The sequence below is a fragment of the Sorghum bicolor genome, chromosome 5 (assembly GCF_000003195.3).
Source record: "Sorghum bicolor cultivar BTx623 chromosome 5, Sorghum_bicolor_NCBIv3, whole genome shotgun sequence".
NCBI classification, from domain to species: Eukaryota; Viridiplantae; Streptophyta; class Magnoliopsida; order Poales; family Poaceae; genus Sorghum; species Sorghum bicolor.
This window is the reverse complement of record NC_012874.2, coordinates 2406984-2425805: the sequence shown is the minus strand read 5'-3', so window position 1 is coordinate 2425805 and position 18822 is coordinate 2406984. Positions and strand designations below refer to the sequence as shown.

Below are 18822 nucleotides of genomic sequence, written 5' to 3'. Positions count from 1 at the left end.
AGCACACACCATATGTAATCATAAATGAATTAAAAAAAGTATGCAGTCTTGCACGCCGTACGTGCGTACCAAAAAGTAGTCTCTTATACGCATACTCTCTTATATGAAGAAAAGTATATGTATATACTCAACCATCTTAGAACTTAGAAGTATGTACATGTACTAATATACATTACACGTCCAAATATGTTTATATATATGGTCTCCGTTAATTAATATAGTTATCCTACCAGACGCTTCTCAGATGATTAATAAATAATATTCATGTATATACCAACAAGTACCTATATATACGCGTGCATGTGGAATACTTTGTGCTTGCAAATGACAAAAACAATTGGGTTCTACCCAAACCCGTTAGGAGAGCTTAATGGGCCACACCCCAACGTCTCCATCCGACGTTTATTGTTTCACATAGGACTGCGGGACTGGTTGGACGACTCTCCCGTGCATGTACTCACAGGTACGAGTAGATACACGCACGAGTAGAAGAAATGTGTCATATATATATATATATATATATATATATATATATATTCAGACAATCGAACCCAGATTGTTTACTGTGTGTATATGTATATATATTTAATTTGTTTGATAATTTGTTGTTTCATTGACTGTGCAGCTCGCCGCCTGTCGTCCTCGTTGTTGACCAGTCACCGGGTAAAGGTCATCACACCACCATACAGGCGGCGATCAACGCCGTCCCTGCCAACGGTGGCGCGCTCATCAAGATCAGCCCGGGCACGTATAGGCAAGTGCAGTCTCTCTCTCACACACAAACTTGTTCGCTTAGCCATGTATGAGAGAAAAATACTATTAAATGGTTGACAAATTAATTAGATAATCTCAAGCGAACAAATTCTTTCTCTAGATGTTTTTCTCTCTCTCTCTCTCAATATATAATATACAAATATCTTTAGTAGCATAGTACATATATTATATAGGTTAACATCAAAAGGTTTATGTGTTTTTAGATTTACTATGTATAATTTACATGTTGTGAAACTAAAATGCATGGATGGTACTTAAAGCTAAAATGGTTAGCTTATTAGGACAAAACGCGGATCCATATAGGTTTGACTGGGTCAGCCACGCCCAGAGCAAATACAAAATATGATGAATTATATAAGTTTCTACTGTACTTATAGTATCCATCTGGCCTAGAGAGCCCACAGTAGCCCAACAATTGCCCAACAGGCAGCCAAACAACATGAGCCACGCCTCCGCACGGCCGCACGGAACTGTCGGCAGCGCTATATTCTTTTTTTTTTCTTTTTCTACTTTTGTATTTTATTTTTTATGTTTCTTTCTTTTCTTCTATTTATAATTTTATGTTTTATTTTTGTATTTTACAAACAGACGTCATGTTCTATCATGTATCTTTTAATGTTAGCGAATATGATATTCTACAATATATTGTGTGATGTTTAGTAACTCAGTAAGCATACATTGATGTTACAAGAAGTTCTTTTTGTAAATGTTTGGTAGCATTTTTTTTCTTCTTTTTATTTGAGTCTAATTAATTACTTTACTAATTTTATTATTTTATTTTTATACTTTTATGATATTTTGATGCTCATGTAGTATACATATGATGTTTTATGCTATTTTCTATGTCTATACAGAGTTAATATGATGTTCTACCATTTTTCTTCTTTTTATTTGAATATAATTAATTGCTTGACTAATTTTATTTTTTATTTTTTTATATTTCATTATATACACGATGTTCACGTAGTATATATATGATGTTCTATGCTATATTTTTTGATATTTGTATATATTAATATGATTTTATACAATGTATTTGTGGTGTTTAGTAGCATTTTTTCCTTGTTTTTAATATAATACGTTACTTTATTGATTTTATTTTTTACATTTCATTATGTATGTTATGTTCACGTAGTATACATATGATGTTCTATATTATATTTCTTGATGTTCGTATAGGGCTAAGTGATGTTCTACAATGTATTTGTGATGTTCAATAACATTTTTTTTGCTTTTTCTTATTTGACTATAATTAAGTACTTCACTAATTTTATTTTTATATTTTATTATATGTATGATGTTTGCGTAGTATACATATGATGTTCTAAATATTTTCTATGATATCTGTATAGTGTTAATGTGATGTTCAACTATTATCTTTAAAATACAGATTTATCATTAGATAAATATTCGTTATAAAGTTTCATTGAAATATATTCATGTGAGGTCTTCTTTTGAAGAGTTTATTGCAAGGAATATGGTAGTGCAAATCAAATTTTAATTAAAGTACTTGGTTTACGAGCTATGACTTTTTTTATTTAAAAAAGCATGGGTATATGGTAATGTCAGTAATTTCGGCTTGTATTGCATAGTTGGCTGTTTGTCTAGTTGGGCTGGTTAGCAACGTGGAGCGTGATTCTGAATGGCAAAGCGAGCCCAAATACAAAAGCAACAGCCTATATTATATACAATAAGTATAACCATATACTCTATGTATGCATACATACTTAATATACATATCACTCTAGATGGTTTAGTATGGTTTAGTATGATCATATACTTTGTCTATATACATTTCGTTCGGTCATATACACCTTAAATCTAGAGATATATATAGTGCTTATAATTGTAATATGCATATAGGAAAAAAGTGGTGGTGGACAAGAGGGGAATTTCTCTGATGGGCACGGGCCCAAACGCCACCTCCACCATCGTTACATGGAGGGGACAGTGGAGTGACACCAGCCCGTCTGAGTTCCCTCTCTTCGTGCAAGGGTTAGCCTCTGACTTTGTTGCCAAGCGCATAACTTTCCAGGTGTGTATTTACATTGTTGTTGTTGTTGTTGTTGTTGTTTTGCATGCTTCGGCTCTCATGGATGCATCATCACCCTTAATACTAAATAAATTAAATTGATAGTGTAAGAAATTAAACGTACGTGAGCATGCATGCAGAACACGTGGGGGACGAGTCACCAGGCGGTTGCTGCGAGAGTTGACGGGGACAAAGCGGCCTTCTACGACTGCAGGTTCATATCATACCAAGACACCTTGTTTGATGCAGCAGGGCGTCACTACTATCATGGATGCTACATAGAAGGCGCCACGGATTTCATATTCGGCAATGGAAAAGCCTTATATATATATATATATATATATATATATATATACACGGAATTAATTCAAACTAATTAATAATTTGCTGTACTCGGTCAATAATAATATATATGTCCATTGGCATATATAGTGATAATATTATCCATACTGTTGTTTAATTTGGCCAGAGCTGCCACCTGCACTCCACCTCAGACGTCGGGGGAGCTTTCACGGCGCAGGGGCGGGAAGCCTTGTCTAACAACACCGGCTTCAGCTTTGTGAGGTGCGACCTCACAGGCAAGCCCCGGCAAGTCTGTCCTGGGCCGGCCGTGGCGACCGTACGCCCGGGTCGTGTTCGCCCTCTGCAACATGTCTAACACAGTCGCGCCTGTGGGCTGGATCGAGCTACTGGAAGAACCGCCCCCAGGATCGGAGGTACTATACCTACTGTACGTGGAGACAGGTGGTACGTGGAGATAGGAACTCGCCCAAGGAATGGTTGATGCATGGGTTATATATATATACACGGTGAAGGATCCAGGACAGAGGGCCGAGTTCCCTGGGCGCACAACCACCTGTCTCCAGCTGAAGCTCAACCATTCCTTACCAGCAATGCTTGGGTTGATGGCCAAGATTGGCTTCGCCCTCAGGCGTAGAAATTGCATTGGTCAGACAATCATATATAGTCACTCCATCAATAATGACAATTGAGAATATACCTTAATATATACAAGCTCCATAGTTTGGTCATAAAGTTGTAAAGATACTATATGTCTCTCATCTTTGTTGGTGTGGACGTTATTTATCAATAAATAATGGAAAGGGGGAAAAAAAACAAGGGAACATTTTTTTACTAGTGTGGTGAACTCGATCTTTCGTGTGGTGATCACCGATTGGTATCGGCGAAGGTGACATCCCGGCGGGCACGGCGGAGGACGTGGAGATCGCGGTCGCCGCGGCACGGGACGCGTTCTCTCCCACAACGGCAGGAGGCACTGGTCACGTGTGCCTCTAGGGCCATGCGAGCCAACTTCCTCACGGCGATCGCCGCCATGGTGCCAACCTTGTCCTGTCACAACTCACAACCATACCCCGAATCTGTTGGAGTCGTGAACATCTAGCTGGTGTGTGAACATAGTTAGTTTTGGGGGCGACTAGGAAGGTTGCTATCTTGAGTCTTGCCTATAGCATCTAATAATTAGTATTAGTGTTAATTATTTATTTTTCTATACTTAATCTATCGCTCTCCCGGCCGGGAGGCAGACAAAAAAAATTGTACTTGCCTCCCGGCCGCTGCATCCCGCGCTGCATATTCCCGCGATGCTGCTACGCCGAACAACCTGCTCGCACACCACCAGCTCGGGCTCCGCCACTCCCTTTTCTGTTTCCGTCTCCTTTCTTTCTTCCGTTTTCTTCTCTCCCGTTTATATACTTCGGTAGTGTTCCATATGTAACATATCAAGTGCTACTCTTGCTCCTAGATTATGGTGTCCCGTGCCTCCCTTTTTGTGTTTTTTGTCTTTTCTTTTCTGATACATAATTCTATCAATAAATAAATATTTCTATCACTAAGATGTTGAATAGGCAAAATTTCAGCCAATTTTTTGGTATGATATTTTTTTTGGTCTGGTCTCCCTTGCTAATTATACGATATTTAGCTTATGTACTCATTAGACTCTACCTGAGGAAAAAAAGGACTCCCCTCTCCGTGTCACACAAGATAAAATATCATATCGCTATGCAGTATCTAGGCTGCACGCACATAGAACCAAATCTAGTTTTTAGATCCATCCAAAACAGTTTTTGCCTCTTTAGTATTACTAGCAAAAATGCCCGTGCGTTGCAACGGGAAAAAAAAATCTATTTAACATTCTATTTGTTCGCTTCAGCTTGCTATGTTGTTGTTTTGAGTGGTTGCTGGAGCCACAATGTTTGTTGCACAAATGTGTTTGGAAAAAAATGTTTGTTGCAGCAATCACAAGTGAATAGGCCCGTTAACGGGAAATGAGGACATGAACGTTACATATGTATTTGTCTTTATCATTTCTATAAACTTTAAAAGATATAATTTTTTATGATGACCACAACATACATAATTCTTTATCATTTTTTTGGTTATAAAGCATAGAAATATTTACTCGTAAATACATCATAACTCTAGTTTTCATAATATCCATATGTTGGTAGAGTTAGATATCAAGTTCCGTAACTTATTTTGAAAATCCATAAAAATGTATAATTATAATACTTATTAGAGTCGGCAAGGAACTGAGTTAGTTGTCGTTGTGAAAGAATTTATTTGTCCTTTGATAAATATAACTGAGATTCGATTTCCACATGACAACCCTTTTTTAGGGTTACACTGGTCTATGCAGATATCTTTGAGAAATATTTATTCTTATTAGATTGAATGACAAATTACTCAAGGTTTCAGCTCATGGTTTAATTAGTTAGACCATTAGCTGCTCTAGGTTCTAATAATTATAAGTTTTATTTCTAATCAAAAGTACTTCAATAATTGCATTTGTATATTAGAAGAAATATTTATTCTTATTAGATTGATTGTATGAGTTTGATTAGAAGAAACAACGAAAACAATACAAACTTGTAAACGTGCGTAAACAAAATTTTTCTTTCCGTTTCTGTTACGTCTGAAGCAATTTTTTTACCCCAACTCTCCATCGCCCTTATAAGTAGCCAGACGAAAAAAAGCACCAGACAAAAAATTAGGCTGAAATTTTGCCTATTTAGTATATTATATATAGGGGTATAGAGGTATAGATTTTGACTCTTTAGTATTAAAGTATAGATATAAATGTTAAAAAAATAATAAACAAGGTCACTATTAATTTTCCCTACTAAATTATTCATGCAGTATTGATTACAAAAAATTATTTCCATTAAAATCTAAATCAATCAGTAGTCCATGAACTAAATCTTGATAAGTTTGTTGTAGTTTCTTGGCTAATCTAGTCTAAATAAATGTATTTCTAGAATCATCGATGATGACTCTCATATAAAAAATCAAAAGAGATCTTTCATCATAATCATTATCGCACAAACCAATTCTTGACATGTCAGCAAATAACTCCTTGTGAACTATAATTAAACATTATATAGGTCTAAAAAAGTCACAAAGCTTGATATTTAATTTAAATCTATCTTTTGTCTTGGAGCAAGACATCAAAAGAATCTCTCAAGGTTAAATTTTAATTTGATACAAATTTAATAAGGTATTGTCATAGTAATGACAACACTAAATTATGTTATGGATACCATAGTCACTGTAAAATAAATTATAAATTTCAAATTTTATAGAAAGAATATATTATAAATAGAAATTATATCATTACCATGATCCCTTTCCATTAAGGTTTTTAAAAGTTTTTTTTCTCCTATTGCAACGCACGGGCATATTTTGCTAGTTACACTAAAGCAGCAATCCTTCATGAACTTGAATGCTCTGGAGTCATATAGCTAATCTTAAGTTAATGCAAGTTGTAACGCATAGCTAACTTTCAATCTTCGAGAGCTCCACTTGTGGATTCAAATGCATCACTCTTATGCCTACCCAGGGAGGAAAGACCTCCCATAAATAACTAATGTCTTATTCAAATGACATCCTCATGGTTTGCTCAGGGATTCTAGGGGGATTATTTGAGTTTCCAAACTAACTATTAAATGGACTATTGTCATTTTTCTTATTTCCCATAAGCTAAAAGTTACGTGTCTCCAGTTAATTACATGGAAACTGATTTGTAGGCTTTTATACTATGGCGTCCATTTTTTAGTTTCCCCCAGTTTTAACTTGTGATTTTTGAAGTGAACCTTTACCACTCAATTGGACTTGTGCAAGAGAAAATGAATATACACACATTTGCATAGGTGCTATGATGTAATAAATTGTTAAGTCATTAGTACCATTATTTTTGTCAAAATACTCTTATATGTATATCTATATCTATATTCTATATCTATATCTAATAATAAAAGAGACAAAATTTCAGTATTTTTTCGTCCATCTATTTTTTTTGTTCATCTCTCTCTAACTACCGGACAATGGAGAATTTCTTTCTATATCTCCTGAAATTATATATACAACCTGCGCTCATATAGGAATCCTAATCTAAATAGGAATCCTATGTTCGTACATCAAAAAATCAAATCAAACGGACTCCTAATCACATCAACAGAGACCACAAACAAGGAAATCTAAAAATTAATCACCCCTGTTTGATTCTTTTTCTTTTTTTGGTTTTGCTTTACACCGTCCTTCCCTCTCTCAGTTTCCTTCACATGAAAAAAAAACTGTTGTTTCAAAAAAAAACTGCCACATGTACGGAGGGGGTGTTCCTCAATGGAAAAAACTCAAATCAAACATGAACTCTAAAAAATTCAAGTCACCGTAAATAACAAATAAGGAAAGCCAAAAATCATCCTCGTCCGTTGCAAATCACCCTCTCGTAGTCATTGCACTTCTACACATCCTCGCACTCTTTTTTTTCTTTCCTTGACTTCCGTTCATCATGTCAACGAGAGGTTGCCGCGTGCGGCGCTACGACCCAGTGCCACGACTAACGTTGTCATGCACACGCAGCTAGTCTCTCCCATCCTACGTCTGCATTTTTTTTTGGCCTCTACATGCTAAGCAGCTATTATCCTGGCCATTTAAACAACCTTGAAATATGTGCAGCAAAGAAGAGAGTGCAAAACACTTGGAAAGAAAATGCTGAACACTAGAGAGAATGTGCTGCAGCATGAATCTTAAAGCACTTTTGAATGGTGGAAAATAAGCACCACTAAGCAGGTACATGCTACAATACATTATCGCTGAATTAAACACCCTCATCACCGCAACGACCAAATGACACCGCAGGCGGGGCTAGCACTCTCCACAGGTCATGCTTGCCAAAAGTCGACCCCGCTCAGCTATATCCATATTGAACTGGTCCATGTCGTGAATAATTCTAAATTACATATTTTTATGGATCAAAAAAAAGTTATGGAACTGGGTATCTAACTCTATCAATATAAGGATAATATGAAAATTAAAGTTATGATATATTAACAACTAAATATTTTTATGCCTTATAATAGAAGAGAAAAATATATATCAAGGTATTGAACAAATTTAATAGAACATTATCATATTGTTGTTAGTATCAACTTAAATTATATTCCCTCCAAGTTGGTAAAAGAAGTCGTTTTTGAACAAGATTTGGGTCAAACATTGAGAATATAAATCACGAATAACTTTTAAGTTATTGAGTTTGGAAACATAAAAACCATATGAATAGATTTTTCTTGAAATATACTTTTATAAAAGTATACATATATCACTTTTAAATAAATATTTTTATAAAAAATCAAGTCAAAGTTATGCTTTGCATGTTGTTATCTAAAATGTCTTCTTTTACCAACTTAAAGGGAGTAGATGTTATGATCAACATAAAATAAATTTTAGTTTTAAAATTTTATGAAGTGTAAATACAGTGAATAGATATATACCATTCTTGTTTTTCATTCATGTTTAATAAATCTTTTTCTTCCATTGCAACACATGTGCATATTTGTGATGTAATAAATTGTTGAGCATGACCATAGCATTTAGCCACACCACTATTTTGTTGTGTTAGGCTTTAGCCGCGGAAGGTGTTTCATTGTGATAGCTTAAGACAAGCTTGTTCACTTGAACTTATTTACCAAATCTGTTAGTTATTTAGTAGTTTTTCTCTCACAACAAATTAGCGAACAATATTTTTAGTCTGGCTGAAAGTATTGTTCGTTTATTTGTTGCGAGAAAAAATTCTACTGAATAACTGGCAGATTCGGCTGATAACCTAGAGCTTGGGTTCTTCTTCCCTCCTAAATGTTTGTTTGGTTGTACTACTCTACTCCATGTGTATTAGGTGGAATTGATATGTAAAATTAGTTTAGTTCCCACCTTAATTTCTCCAATATATGTGAATTAAGGTGGGTCGATGGTTAAATGTTTGTTTGGTTGTACTGCTCTAATCCACGTGTATTAGGTGGAATTGATATGTAAAATTAGTTTAGTTCCCACCTTAATCTCTCCAATATATGTGGATTAAGGTGGGGTCGTTGGAGTGTAACCAGACACCAACTTCTTGCCCGCCGATGATTTGAACTGATCGATGAAGATAGACTTAGATATTTTGTGTGATGATGTTGCCACCTCGGGCATGCTATTTTGATTTTTTTAGGTATAATTAATTTTGTAAGAAAAAAATCTGCATGTAATGATTCTCAAAAATTGTTGATATGCATTGATTTCAGGAGCTGTCGTGTGTCTCATACAGTTATGAATTAATTAAACAGTTATATTATTAGACCACAGCCATATAGATAGCTCCTATAATCAATGCACATTGAAAGAAGTCTAAACACTAACATGCCATGTTTTTGACAAAATTCTAGTTAATTAGCAAAATCAAGATGGCACACACCCAGATGGCAATATCGTCAAGTGTTGGTGAGAATTTTTGAGAAGCACTTTATTTATCTCTTTTGTCATGGAGGCTCAGGAGTCAGGAGGGACTAGTGCGGTCCTGACTCCTCTGGCTCCTGAGCTCTCACAACAAAAGAAATAAATAAAGTGCTTCTAAAAAATTGTTAATATGCACTGATTTCAGGAGTTGTCATGTGTGTCATACAGTTGTGGATTAAACAATTATATTATTAGGCCACAACTATATAACACACACGATAGCTCTTGTAATCAATGCACATTAAAAGAATTCTAAACACTAATATGCCACATTTTTTATAAAATCCTAGTTAATTAGCAAAATCAAAATGGCGAAATATCATCAACTTCTGGAGAGAGGATGCAAGATGGAGGAGGGGTGTTTGTGGTCCTAGCCCCTCCTGGCTCGTGGCCCTCACAGCAAAAGAAATAAATAAAGTACTCCTTCAAAGTTTACGAAATTGAATTGCATACTCAAATCACGATCACGAAAAATATTTTCAATAAATAGGTGACTATTAATAAACAAATCTATGTTTATAAATGTGAACAAGATTTACATTATTTTAAATAATATTTTTCCTTGCCTTCATAAGGACGAACGGTTGGGTGTTAGAGAGATCTGTACCTCTATTCAAGAAGTAAACTGTGGGCGGTTAGAGATATACCACTACTCAGGAGTCCTATAAATATTGGTCAAAAGGGAGTCATCAGTAGAAGACACAAAGAGAAGTATCGGTGCTCGAAGTCAAAGATGAGCAGCAGTCATCTTTCCATTTCAGCGCCCGTCGTTATCATCATCGTCTCTGTTGTGCTCCTGCTCAATTCTCATGTAGGGTCGTGCAGCTGCTACAAGCGAATCTTCGGCTTCGGCGACGGCACCATGGACACCGGGAATTTCGTGCACATGCTTGGGAAGGCACCGTCTAGGCTCAAGGAGCTCCCCTACGGCAAGACGTTTTTCAAGAATGCAACCGGGCGCATGTCGGATGGCCGTGTCCTCATTGATTTCTATGGTGTGTATACACGTTTTCACTTAATCCTTTCTATGGTATGCTTGTAGTTGGATCTCATTCCAAGCCCAAATCTAATTCGGCACGTGTTCCACCATTACTGTTACCGGGACACAACATCTTGCTCGTGAAATTAGGAGATGGTGGTTGTCGCGGGGATGGGTGGGTGGTGGGTGGAGCGCTGCGGCGGCATCCTCACCACCGCCCATGTGCAGTGGTTGAGGCCGGTGGTGGCAGGGTAGCGGCTTAGGGTTAGGGTTGAAGACATCACAACTTTGAGTATCTCCACGGCTCTAGATTGATGGCTGGCTAGCCAGGTGCGGTGGGCGTGGCACAATGGTGGTGGCAGGTTGGCCGGCGGTGAGCTTGGTGGCGGCACCGCTGCCGAGTGGGCGGGGGTAGGACATCTGGATTAGGGGGGGAAGGCAGCGGGTGCGAGTGCCAACGAAGTTAAGGGAGGGCCGGTTCGCCCGATAGGGAGGTCACTGGCAATCTGGGTGGTGGTCAAGATGGCGTGGCAGGGCTTGCCAGGGACTAGGGGAGAAGATAAAATAGGGAAGGGGGTGGACGGGTGTGCGCCAACAGCAATGTGAGGGCACGCGCGCTGCGGAAAAAGCGTCAGATTCCAAGGGAGAGAAAATTGAAGTGTGGGATGGTCCCAAAATACTCATCCTTTTGCCAGTATATAGAAATCCTTTTTGTTTTGCTCACTGTGCATCATGCTATATTATTACAGCTGAAGCGCTCCAGTTGCCACTGATACCACCGATTTTACCGGAGAAGGACTATGGGCAGTTTCCATATGGTGCCAACTTTGCGGTGATGGGTGCCACTGTTCTAGAGGCACCATTGTACCCAGGGAGCAGCCTCTTTAGTCTAGGTGTGCAAACGGATTGGTTTGATGAAATGGTGTACCTTAGAGCCACTGGAGATGGTAACTACTACATACACCAAATCAATACAAATATAGATGTCCAGTGAATACATGCCTACTATGCTGATCGAGATCAACTCGTACTTTGCATGATTGTTCTATCAGATGCCCGGAAACATTTTCTAAGAGATTCTGATCTCATCCTGATGGGCGAGATTGGCAGCAACGACTACTTCGCATATTTCAGTGTCGGTAATAAACCTCACGGCAACGCAGCTGACGAATACATTACAAATGTCATGACGTACATTATGCATTTCGTGGAGGTAAGGTGTGCTAGCTTGCACACCAATAAGCATGCTCTTTATTTTATCTGATAATCCAATTAGATTCCACGTGCTTATATATATACACGCATATATGTAGGAGCTTATTCTCGATAGGGGTGCGAAAGTGTTTGTGATCCCCAACAATTTTCCTGTCGGGTGTTGGGCGTCGTATCTGAGCAGGTTCCACAGCGACAACCCAGAGGACTATGATGAGCACAAGTGCCTTAGGTGGTTAAACAACTTCACCCAAAAACACAACGAAAGGCTTCGTTGGGAAGTCAATAGGCTCCGCAACTTTTACCCCCATGTGAAGCTAATTTACGCTGACTACTATGGCGCCACCATGGATTTCATCAAGAATCCAAGCAAATTTGGTGAGTTTTTCCTCTACAGTAGTTTGCCCTCCCCACCCCGATTCAATTAAATTCAACTCACAATTAGGCCCATTTGGAAAGGAAAGTTGCATGTGAATGTGTAGGATCCTTTTGTTAGTGTGATGAATCCAACATGGTTGACGATGTTGTCTGACCTGATCGATATATAATGTTGCTCATTCATGTTGGTTGTGTCGTGTTGGCAGGTATAGATGATCCTGTAGTCGCATGCTGCGGGGGCGATGGCCCATACCACACCAGCATGGAGTGCAATAGCACGGCAAAGATTTGGGGTGACCCAGGCCGCTTTGCCAACTGGGATGGCATGCACATGACAGAGAAGGCATACAACATCATCGTGCAAGGGGTGATAAATGGACCGTTCGCTGATCCTCCGTTCCCGCAGAGTTGCTAGGATGAGATTTGGCATTCTTCATGGCATATATGTATCCAACTTTTTTTATAATAATAACAAAGTTTTAGCGTTCTCTAAGGAAGAAGTGTCCATTCAAAATTATTGCAAGCACACATACTTAAGCAAGTTCACATTATTGTATAAGATGGTAAATGGAATTAAGGCCATCCACTAGACGCGATATAGGGTGTGTTTATTTATCTGGACGCCTTTTTTTACCAAAATTGTGGACAGTCTTTTGGGATAGGTCCATGTGCTGCAATGGCCCGTGTTTGCTCCCAGAGCTTGGACCACGCGGTGCATAAAGCACCCGTGAGCCTACAGAGCCACTACTACAATAAAACTTAATCATGATGGTTTTTGCAACCGCCACGGTCATAAGGTCACGGTTAATCATGGCTTAACCGAGGCGGTTAATACATTAACCGTGGCAGGCGATATAAGGCAACCACCACGGTAAATACACATTAACCATGGCAGTTGCCTTATGTTGTCCGCCATGGTTAATGTATTAACCGAGGCGGTTGTGTTATGTCGTCCGCCTCTATTAAAGTTTTAATGAAGGCGGTTGTTTCTAACTGTCCGTCTTTGTTAATGTTTGTTTCACATTTAAAAAAACCTCTTTCAAATTTAGATTTCAATGTTGCTAATGTTGTTTTTCGAGTGAATTTTTGATAATGTTAATAGCAACAAATAGATGACAAATATATATATACATTCATGCATGTTAATTTAAAACAACCAACATTAGTGATTATATCGTTGTTTTTTATAACCACATATCATTCACATCATTCATGCATAGATGGTTCTATATTACTTTTACTCGCAACACAAGCCTTTTAGGATGAGGGAAGAAGGAGCCAAGCTCTATAGTTAGTCTTTGTCTTCATCTATCACAACGAAACACCTTCCACAGTCGATTTTATGGCCATGCACTAACTCCCACTATCGTCAAGAACAAATTTCGTTGAAAAATGTGTGCATGTTAATTTTTAGAAATTTTTAATGTGCACTTATTATATACAAGAGCTTACTTGTGTGCTATATGGTTATGGCCTAACGATGGCTTAATTTTGATTTTGCTACATGAGATTTTTGTCACAAATAATAACACATCATTAATTGTACACAATCTCAGTTAGCAAAATCAAAGTCAAAACAATCATTGCGGCCCCATCATTAATTGTGACAAAATCCTAGGTAGCAAAATCAAAAGCAAGTCATCATTGGGCCATATTCATATAGCACACACGACATCTTATGTAACCAACGCACATTAATATTTTAAAAGTTAACATGCACACATTTTTGACAAAATCCTAGTTAAGAAAATCAAAATAGAAAAATGGCGCGCCACAGGTGGCAACATCATCACACACGATATCTAAGTCTATCTTCATTGGTCAGTCATCATCATATCAATCTTAATCTTGAGAAAACCTTTGTTGCTTAGGCTTGTTTGGCTGCACTCTAACCCACTCCAATCAACATGTATTGGAGAGGATTGAGGTGAAATCAAAATGAACTAATTTTTCAAGTTAATCATACCCAATACATGTGGATTTCAATGAATTAGTGTACAACCAAACAAACCTTTAGGGGGAATTCCAGCTGCCTTTTTGTCTTAACTTACAAGTGAAGTTGCTAAAATTACTACCAAAACTGCACAACAATATTAACATGCTATGTAACACACATCAACCTAGACCACTCACTATAACAACATATGCATGTTATCCTACAAGCTTGCAACAAAAGCTTGCAGGTCAACAAATATCCACACCAGTAACTTGAGCTCAATATATGTATACTAGGCTATGTAATTAAGCAAGTAACTTCAAGCCTGCATCACCATTCTATCCCCAACCCCAAAAAAGCTAATTACAACACCTCAAAGAATTTTTAGTATACATTGATTTCAGGAGCCATGGTGTGTGTCACATGTCTATGGCACAATAATTATTTGATTTTGATTTTGTTAACCTGGATTTTGTTATAATTAATGATGGATCTTGATTTTGCCCATTGGAATCGATATCATTAATTATGACAAAATCTCAGTTAACAAAATCAAAATTAAACAATTATTGGGCCATATCCATATATAGCACACACGCCACATTTTTGACAAAGTCCTAGTTAATTTAGAAAAATCAAAATGGTGAAATGGCACAACCCAGGTGGCAATTAATATCATCAAGTGCTGGAGAGAGGATGCAAGATGGAGGAGAAGGCGTCGTTTGTGGTCCTGGCCTCTCCTGGCTCCTGAGCCCTCACGACAAAAAAAATAAAAATAAAGTGCTCCTTCAAATTAAGTTTACGAATTTGGATTACATACTCAAATCACGATCGCGGAAGATATTTTCAATAAATAGGTGATCATTAATAAACAAATCTTAAACAAATCTTTGTTTATAAATGTGAACAGGATTTATATATTACTTTAAATAATATTTTTCCTTGCGTTCATAAGGACGAACGGTTGGTCGTTAGAGACATACCTCTATTCAAGAAGTAAACAATGGGCTGTTAGAGATATACCCACTATTCAGGAGTCCTATAAATGTTGGTCAAAGGGAGTCATCAACAGAAGACACAAAGAGAAGTATCGGTGCTCAAAGTCAAAGATGAGCAGCAGTCATCTTTCCATTTCAGCGCCCGCCGTTATCATCATCGTCTCTATTGTGCTCCTGCTCAATTCTCATGTAGGGTCGTGCAGCTGCTACAAGCGAATCTTCGGCTTCGGCGACGGCACCATGGACACCGGCAATTTCGTGCACATGCTTGGGAAGGCACCGTCTAGGCTCAAGGAGCTCCCCTACGGCAAGACGTTTTTCAAGAATGCAACCGGCCGCATGTCGGATGGTCGTGTCCTCATTGATTTCTATGGTGTGTACCGGTACTTTTCATTGAATCCTTTTTATGTAGTTGGATCTCAGAAAATTGAAGCGTAGGGATGGTCCCAAAATACTTATCCTTTTGCCATCATATAGAAGAGAAATCATTTTTTGTTTTGTTCACCATGCTATATATTATTACAGCGCAAGCGCTCCAGTTGCCACTGATACCACCAATTTTACCCGAGAAGGACTCTGGACAGTTTCCACATGGTGCCAACTTTGCGGTGATGGGTGCCACAGCTCTAGGCGCGCCGTTGTACCCAGGGAGCAGTCTCTGGTGTCTAGGTGTGCAAATGGGTTGGTTTGATGAAATGGTGTACCTTAGAGCTACTGGAGATGGTAACTACTACATACACCAATCCTATACAAATATTTTTTTTTGCCAGGAAAATCCTATACAAATATAGATGTGTCCAATTAATGAATCCATGTCGTCTAATATATGTTGATCGATCAACTCATCCTTTAATTTGCATGATTGTTCCATCTAGATGCCAGGAAACATTTTCTAGGCGATTCTGATCTCGTCCTCATGGGTGAGATTGGCGGCAATGACTACTTCGCATATTTCAATGCCGGTAATAAACCGAACGGCAACGCAGCTGACGAACAGATTACAGATGTCCTCACATACATTATGCATTTCGTGGAGGTACGGTGCTTGCACACCACTAGTATACATGTTCTTTTTTATAATCCAATTGGATTCCACGTGCTTATATATATGCATACATGTAGGAGCTTATTCTCGATAGTGGTGCGAAAGTGTTCGTGATCCCCAACAATTTTCCTGTCGGGTGTTGGGCGTCGTATCTGAGCAGGTTCCACAGTGACAACCCAGAGGACTACGACGAGCACAAGTGCCTTAGATGGTTAAACAACTTCACCCAAAAACACAACGAAAGGCTTCGTTGGGAAGTCAATAGGCTCCGCAACTTTTACCCCCATGTGAAGCTAATTTATGCTGACTACTATGGCGCTGCCATGGAATTCATCAAGAATCCAGGCAAATTTGGTGAGTTTTCCCTCTACAGTAGTTTGCCCCTCCCCACCCCGATTCAATTCAATTCAACTCACAATTAGGCCCATTTGGAAAGGAAAGTTGCATGTGAATGTGTAGGCTCCTTTTGTTAGTGTGATGAATCCAACATGGTTGACGATGTTGTCTGACCTGATCGATATATAATGTTGTTCATTCATGTTGGTTGTGTCGTGTTGGCAGGTATAGATGATCCTATAGTCGCATGCTGCGGGGGCGATGGCCCATACCACACCAGCATGGAGTGCAATAGCACGACAAAGATTTGGGGTGACCCAGGCCGCTTTGCCAACTGGGATGGCATGCACATGACAGAGAAGGCATACAACATCATCGTGCAAGGGGTGATAAATGGACCGTTCGCTGATCCTCCATTCCCGCGGAGTTGCTAGGATGAGATTTGGCATTCTTTATGGCATATGTATCCAACTTTTTTTATAATAATAAGAAAGTTTTAGCGTTCTCTAAGAAAGAAGTATCCATTCAAAATTATTGCAAGCACACGTACTTAAGCAAGTTCACATTATTGTCTAAGATGGTAAATGGAATTAAGGCCATCCACCAGACGCGATATAGGGTGTGTTTGTTTCTCTGGACACCTTTTTTCCCCAAAACTATGGACAGTCTTTTGGGATAGGCCCATGTGCTGCAATGGCCTGTGTTTGCTCTCAGAGCTTGGACCACGCGGTGCATAAAGGGTCTGATTGGTTCATTTCCCAATCTAGCCTGGCTCGCACCGGCCAGCCAGGTTCCATTTGGCCATGCCTTGTGCAAGGGGTGGTTGTTTGGTTGTCTGGTTCTATGCAGCCTGGACATATGCAGTAGGTGTTTGATTTCCTGAACTTGCATCAGATTCAAATTGTGAGGGTGCAGGAATCATGTTTGGTTGGCCGCATAGAAGCTGGTAGAGTTACCACTTTGCGAGTGGTAAGGTTATAGCCGGCAAGTCCAAACACTGATACAACAAGTTATTTACAATGAATATTACATCTTTTAGAAAGCAAAATTAAAATTACTAAAGTCTGCACTAATATTATTAGACCCTTCACTAAAATTACAATATCCTTCTTTATAATACATACTGCAGGATCCACTACAAACATGCCATTTGTGCTTTATTTTTCTTCAACTTGTGAACCATGGAATGCCTCATATGCTCGGTATAAAAAAGACATGTGCTCAGTATATTAAAACAAGAATGAGACATGTGCTCAGTATATTAAAAACATCATCATTGGCATAAGGCATGTATTTTTGGTTTAAAAAAACATCATCATTGGCATAAGACAAATGATCAGAAGGAAATAATCACATCAATGACAAATAGCTGAAATGCTCAAATCAGTTTCAGATCATCAAGTTTACATCAATGGCAATAGAAGAAAAGAACTAGCAGAGGCAAAACAATATTTACCCAAACACCCCCAACAAGAGTAGCATTGCCAGTAGCATCAACAACAGCAATAGCCTCAGATAAGTTTAGCATCAAAAAACAAAAATAATTGCACATGCCTCATGCCTCATTTCAAAAAGGAAAAAAGAAAGCATCATTGCACATGCCTCATTCTCAAGTTTATGTCCACAGAAATTGAGCATTGCATATGTCCACAGTCTTAGCTCAAGTGTAGTATCTTAGGGGGAAAAATCATCATTGCACATATCCATAGTCTCATTTCAAGTGTAGTATCCTAGGAAAAAATTAATCATCATTGCATATGTCCATAATCTTAGATCAAGTGTAGTATCCTAGGAAAAAAATATTCATCAATGCATTTGCCCATAGTGATCTAAGGCCGTAACATGAGCAGTAGCTTGAGCAAAAAGCAAGCATATGTTTTCTTGCAAATCCATCATAACAAAACAAGACATTTGGAAGGACACATTACTACCAACAAATGAACAAAAGCTTAGATTAACATTGCCATCACCATAAACTAGGACAAATGCTCAGAATTAAAAAAATTGCAATCATCATCGACTAGGACAAATGCTCAGATTTAAAATTATCATCATCATAGACTAAGACATATGCTTAATTTAAAATGGCCTTCATCATAGACTTGAAGATAGGGAGGGAGGAGAGAGGGGATTAAGTATTTCATATACCAACGAGATCTTGCAAGGCACCAAACAAAAGCACAAGAACAAGAAAGCGAGGGTAGATCTGCAAGTCTACATAAAAAATAGATTTTGCATACACATGTCAAGGGTATGTTACTAAAAATAGAGAAAGTAAAGAAACCCTAGAGAACATGGTTTCATACCTCAAGAACATCCTAGAACTCAGATCTAGTGCACCTA

The 18822-nt window shown here is 38.2% G+C and overlaps 3 protein-coding genes across 3 annotated transcripts; all 3 read left to right on the top strand.

The window, feature by feature from the left end:
• On the top strand, positions 301 to 3743 carry LOC8085620 (putative pectinesterase 11). The gene is given in 7 exon segments (XM_021461385.1): positions 301 to 431; positions 626 to 754; positions 2638 to 2809; positions 2947 to 3131; positions 3272 to 3385; positions 3387 to 3491; positions 3551 to 3743. Coding segments are annotated over 7 exon segments (1029 nt in total).
• Positions 10329 to 12579, top strand: LOC8085619 (GDSL esterase/lipase At2g27360). The gene is made up of 5 exons (XM_002450187.2): positions 10329 to 10590; positions 11324 to 11521; positions 11627 to 11787; positions 11888 to 12164; positions 12371 to 12579. Exons 1-5 carry the CDS (start codon positions 10329 to 10331, stop codon positions 12577 to 12579), a joined length of 1107 nt encoding a protein of 368 aa, XP_002450232.2.
• Positions 15210 to 16913, top strand: LOC8069277 (GDSL esterase/lipase At1g28600). The gene is made up of 5 exons (XM_002450186.2): positions 15210 to 15471; positions 15624 to 15821; positions 15974 to 16134; positions 16221 to 16497; positions 16705 to 16913. The coding sequence occupies exons 1-5, from the start codon at positions 15210 to 15212 to the stop codon at positions 16911 to 16913; spliced, it is 1107 nt and encodes a 368-aa protein (XP_002450231.2).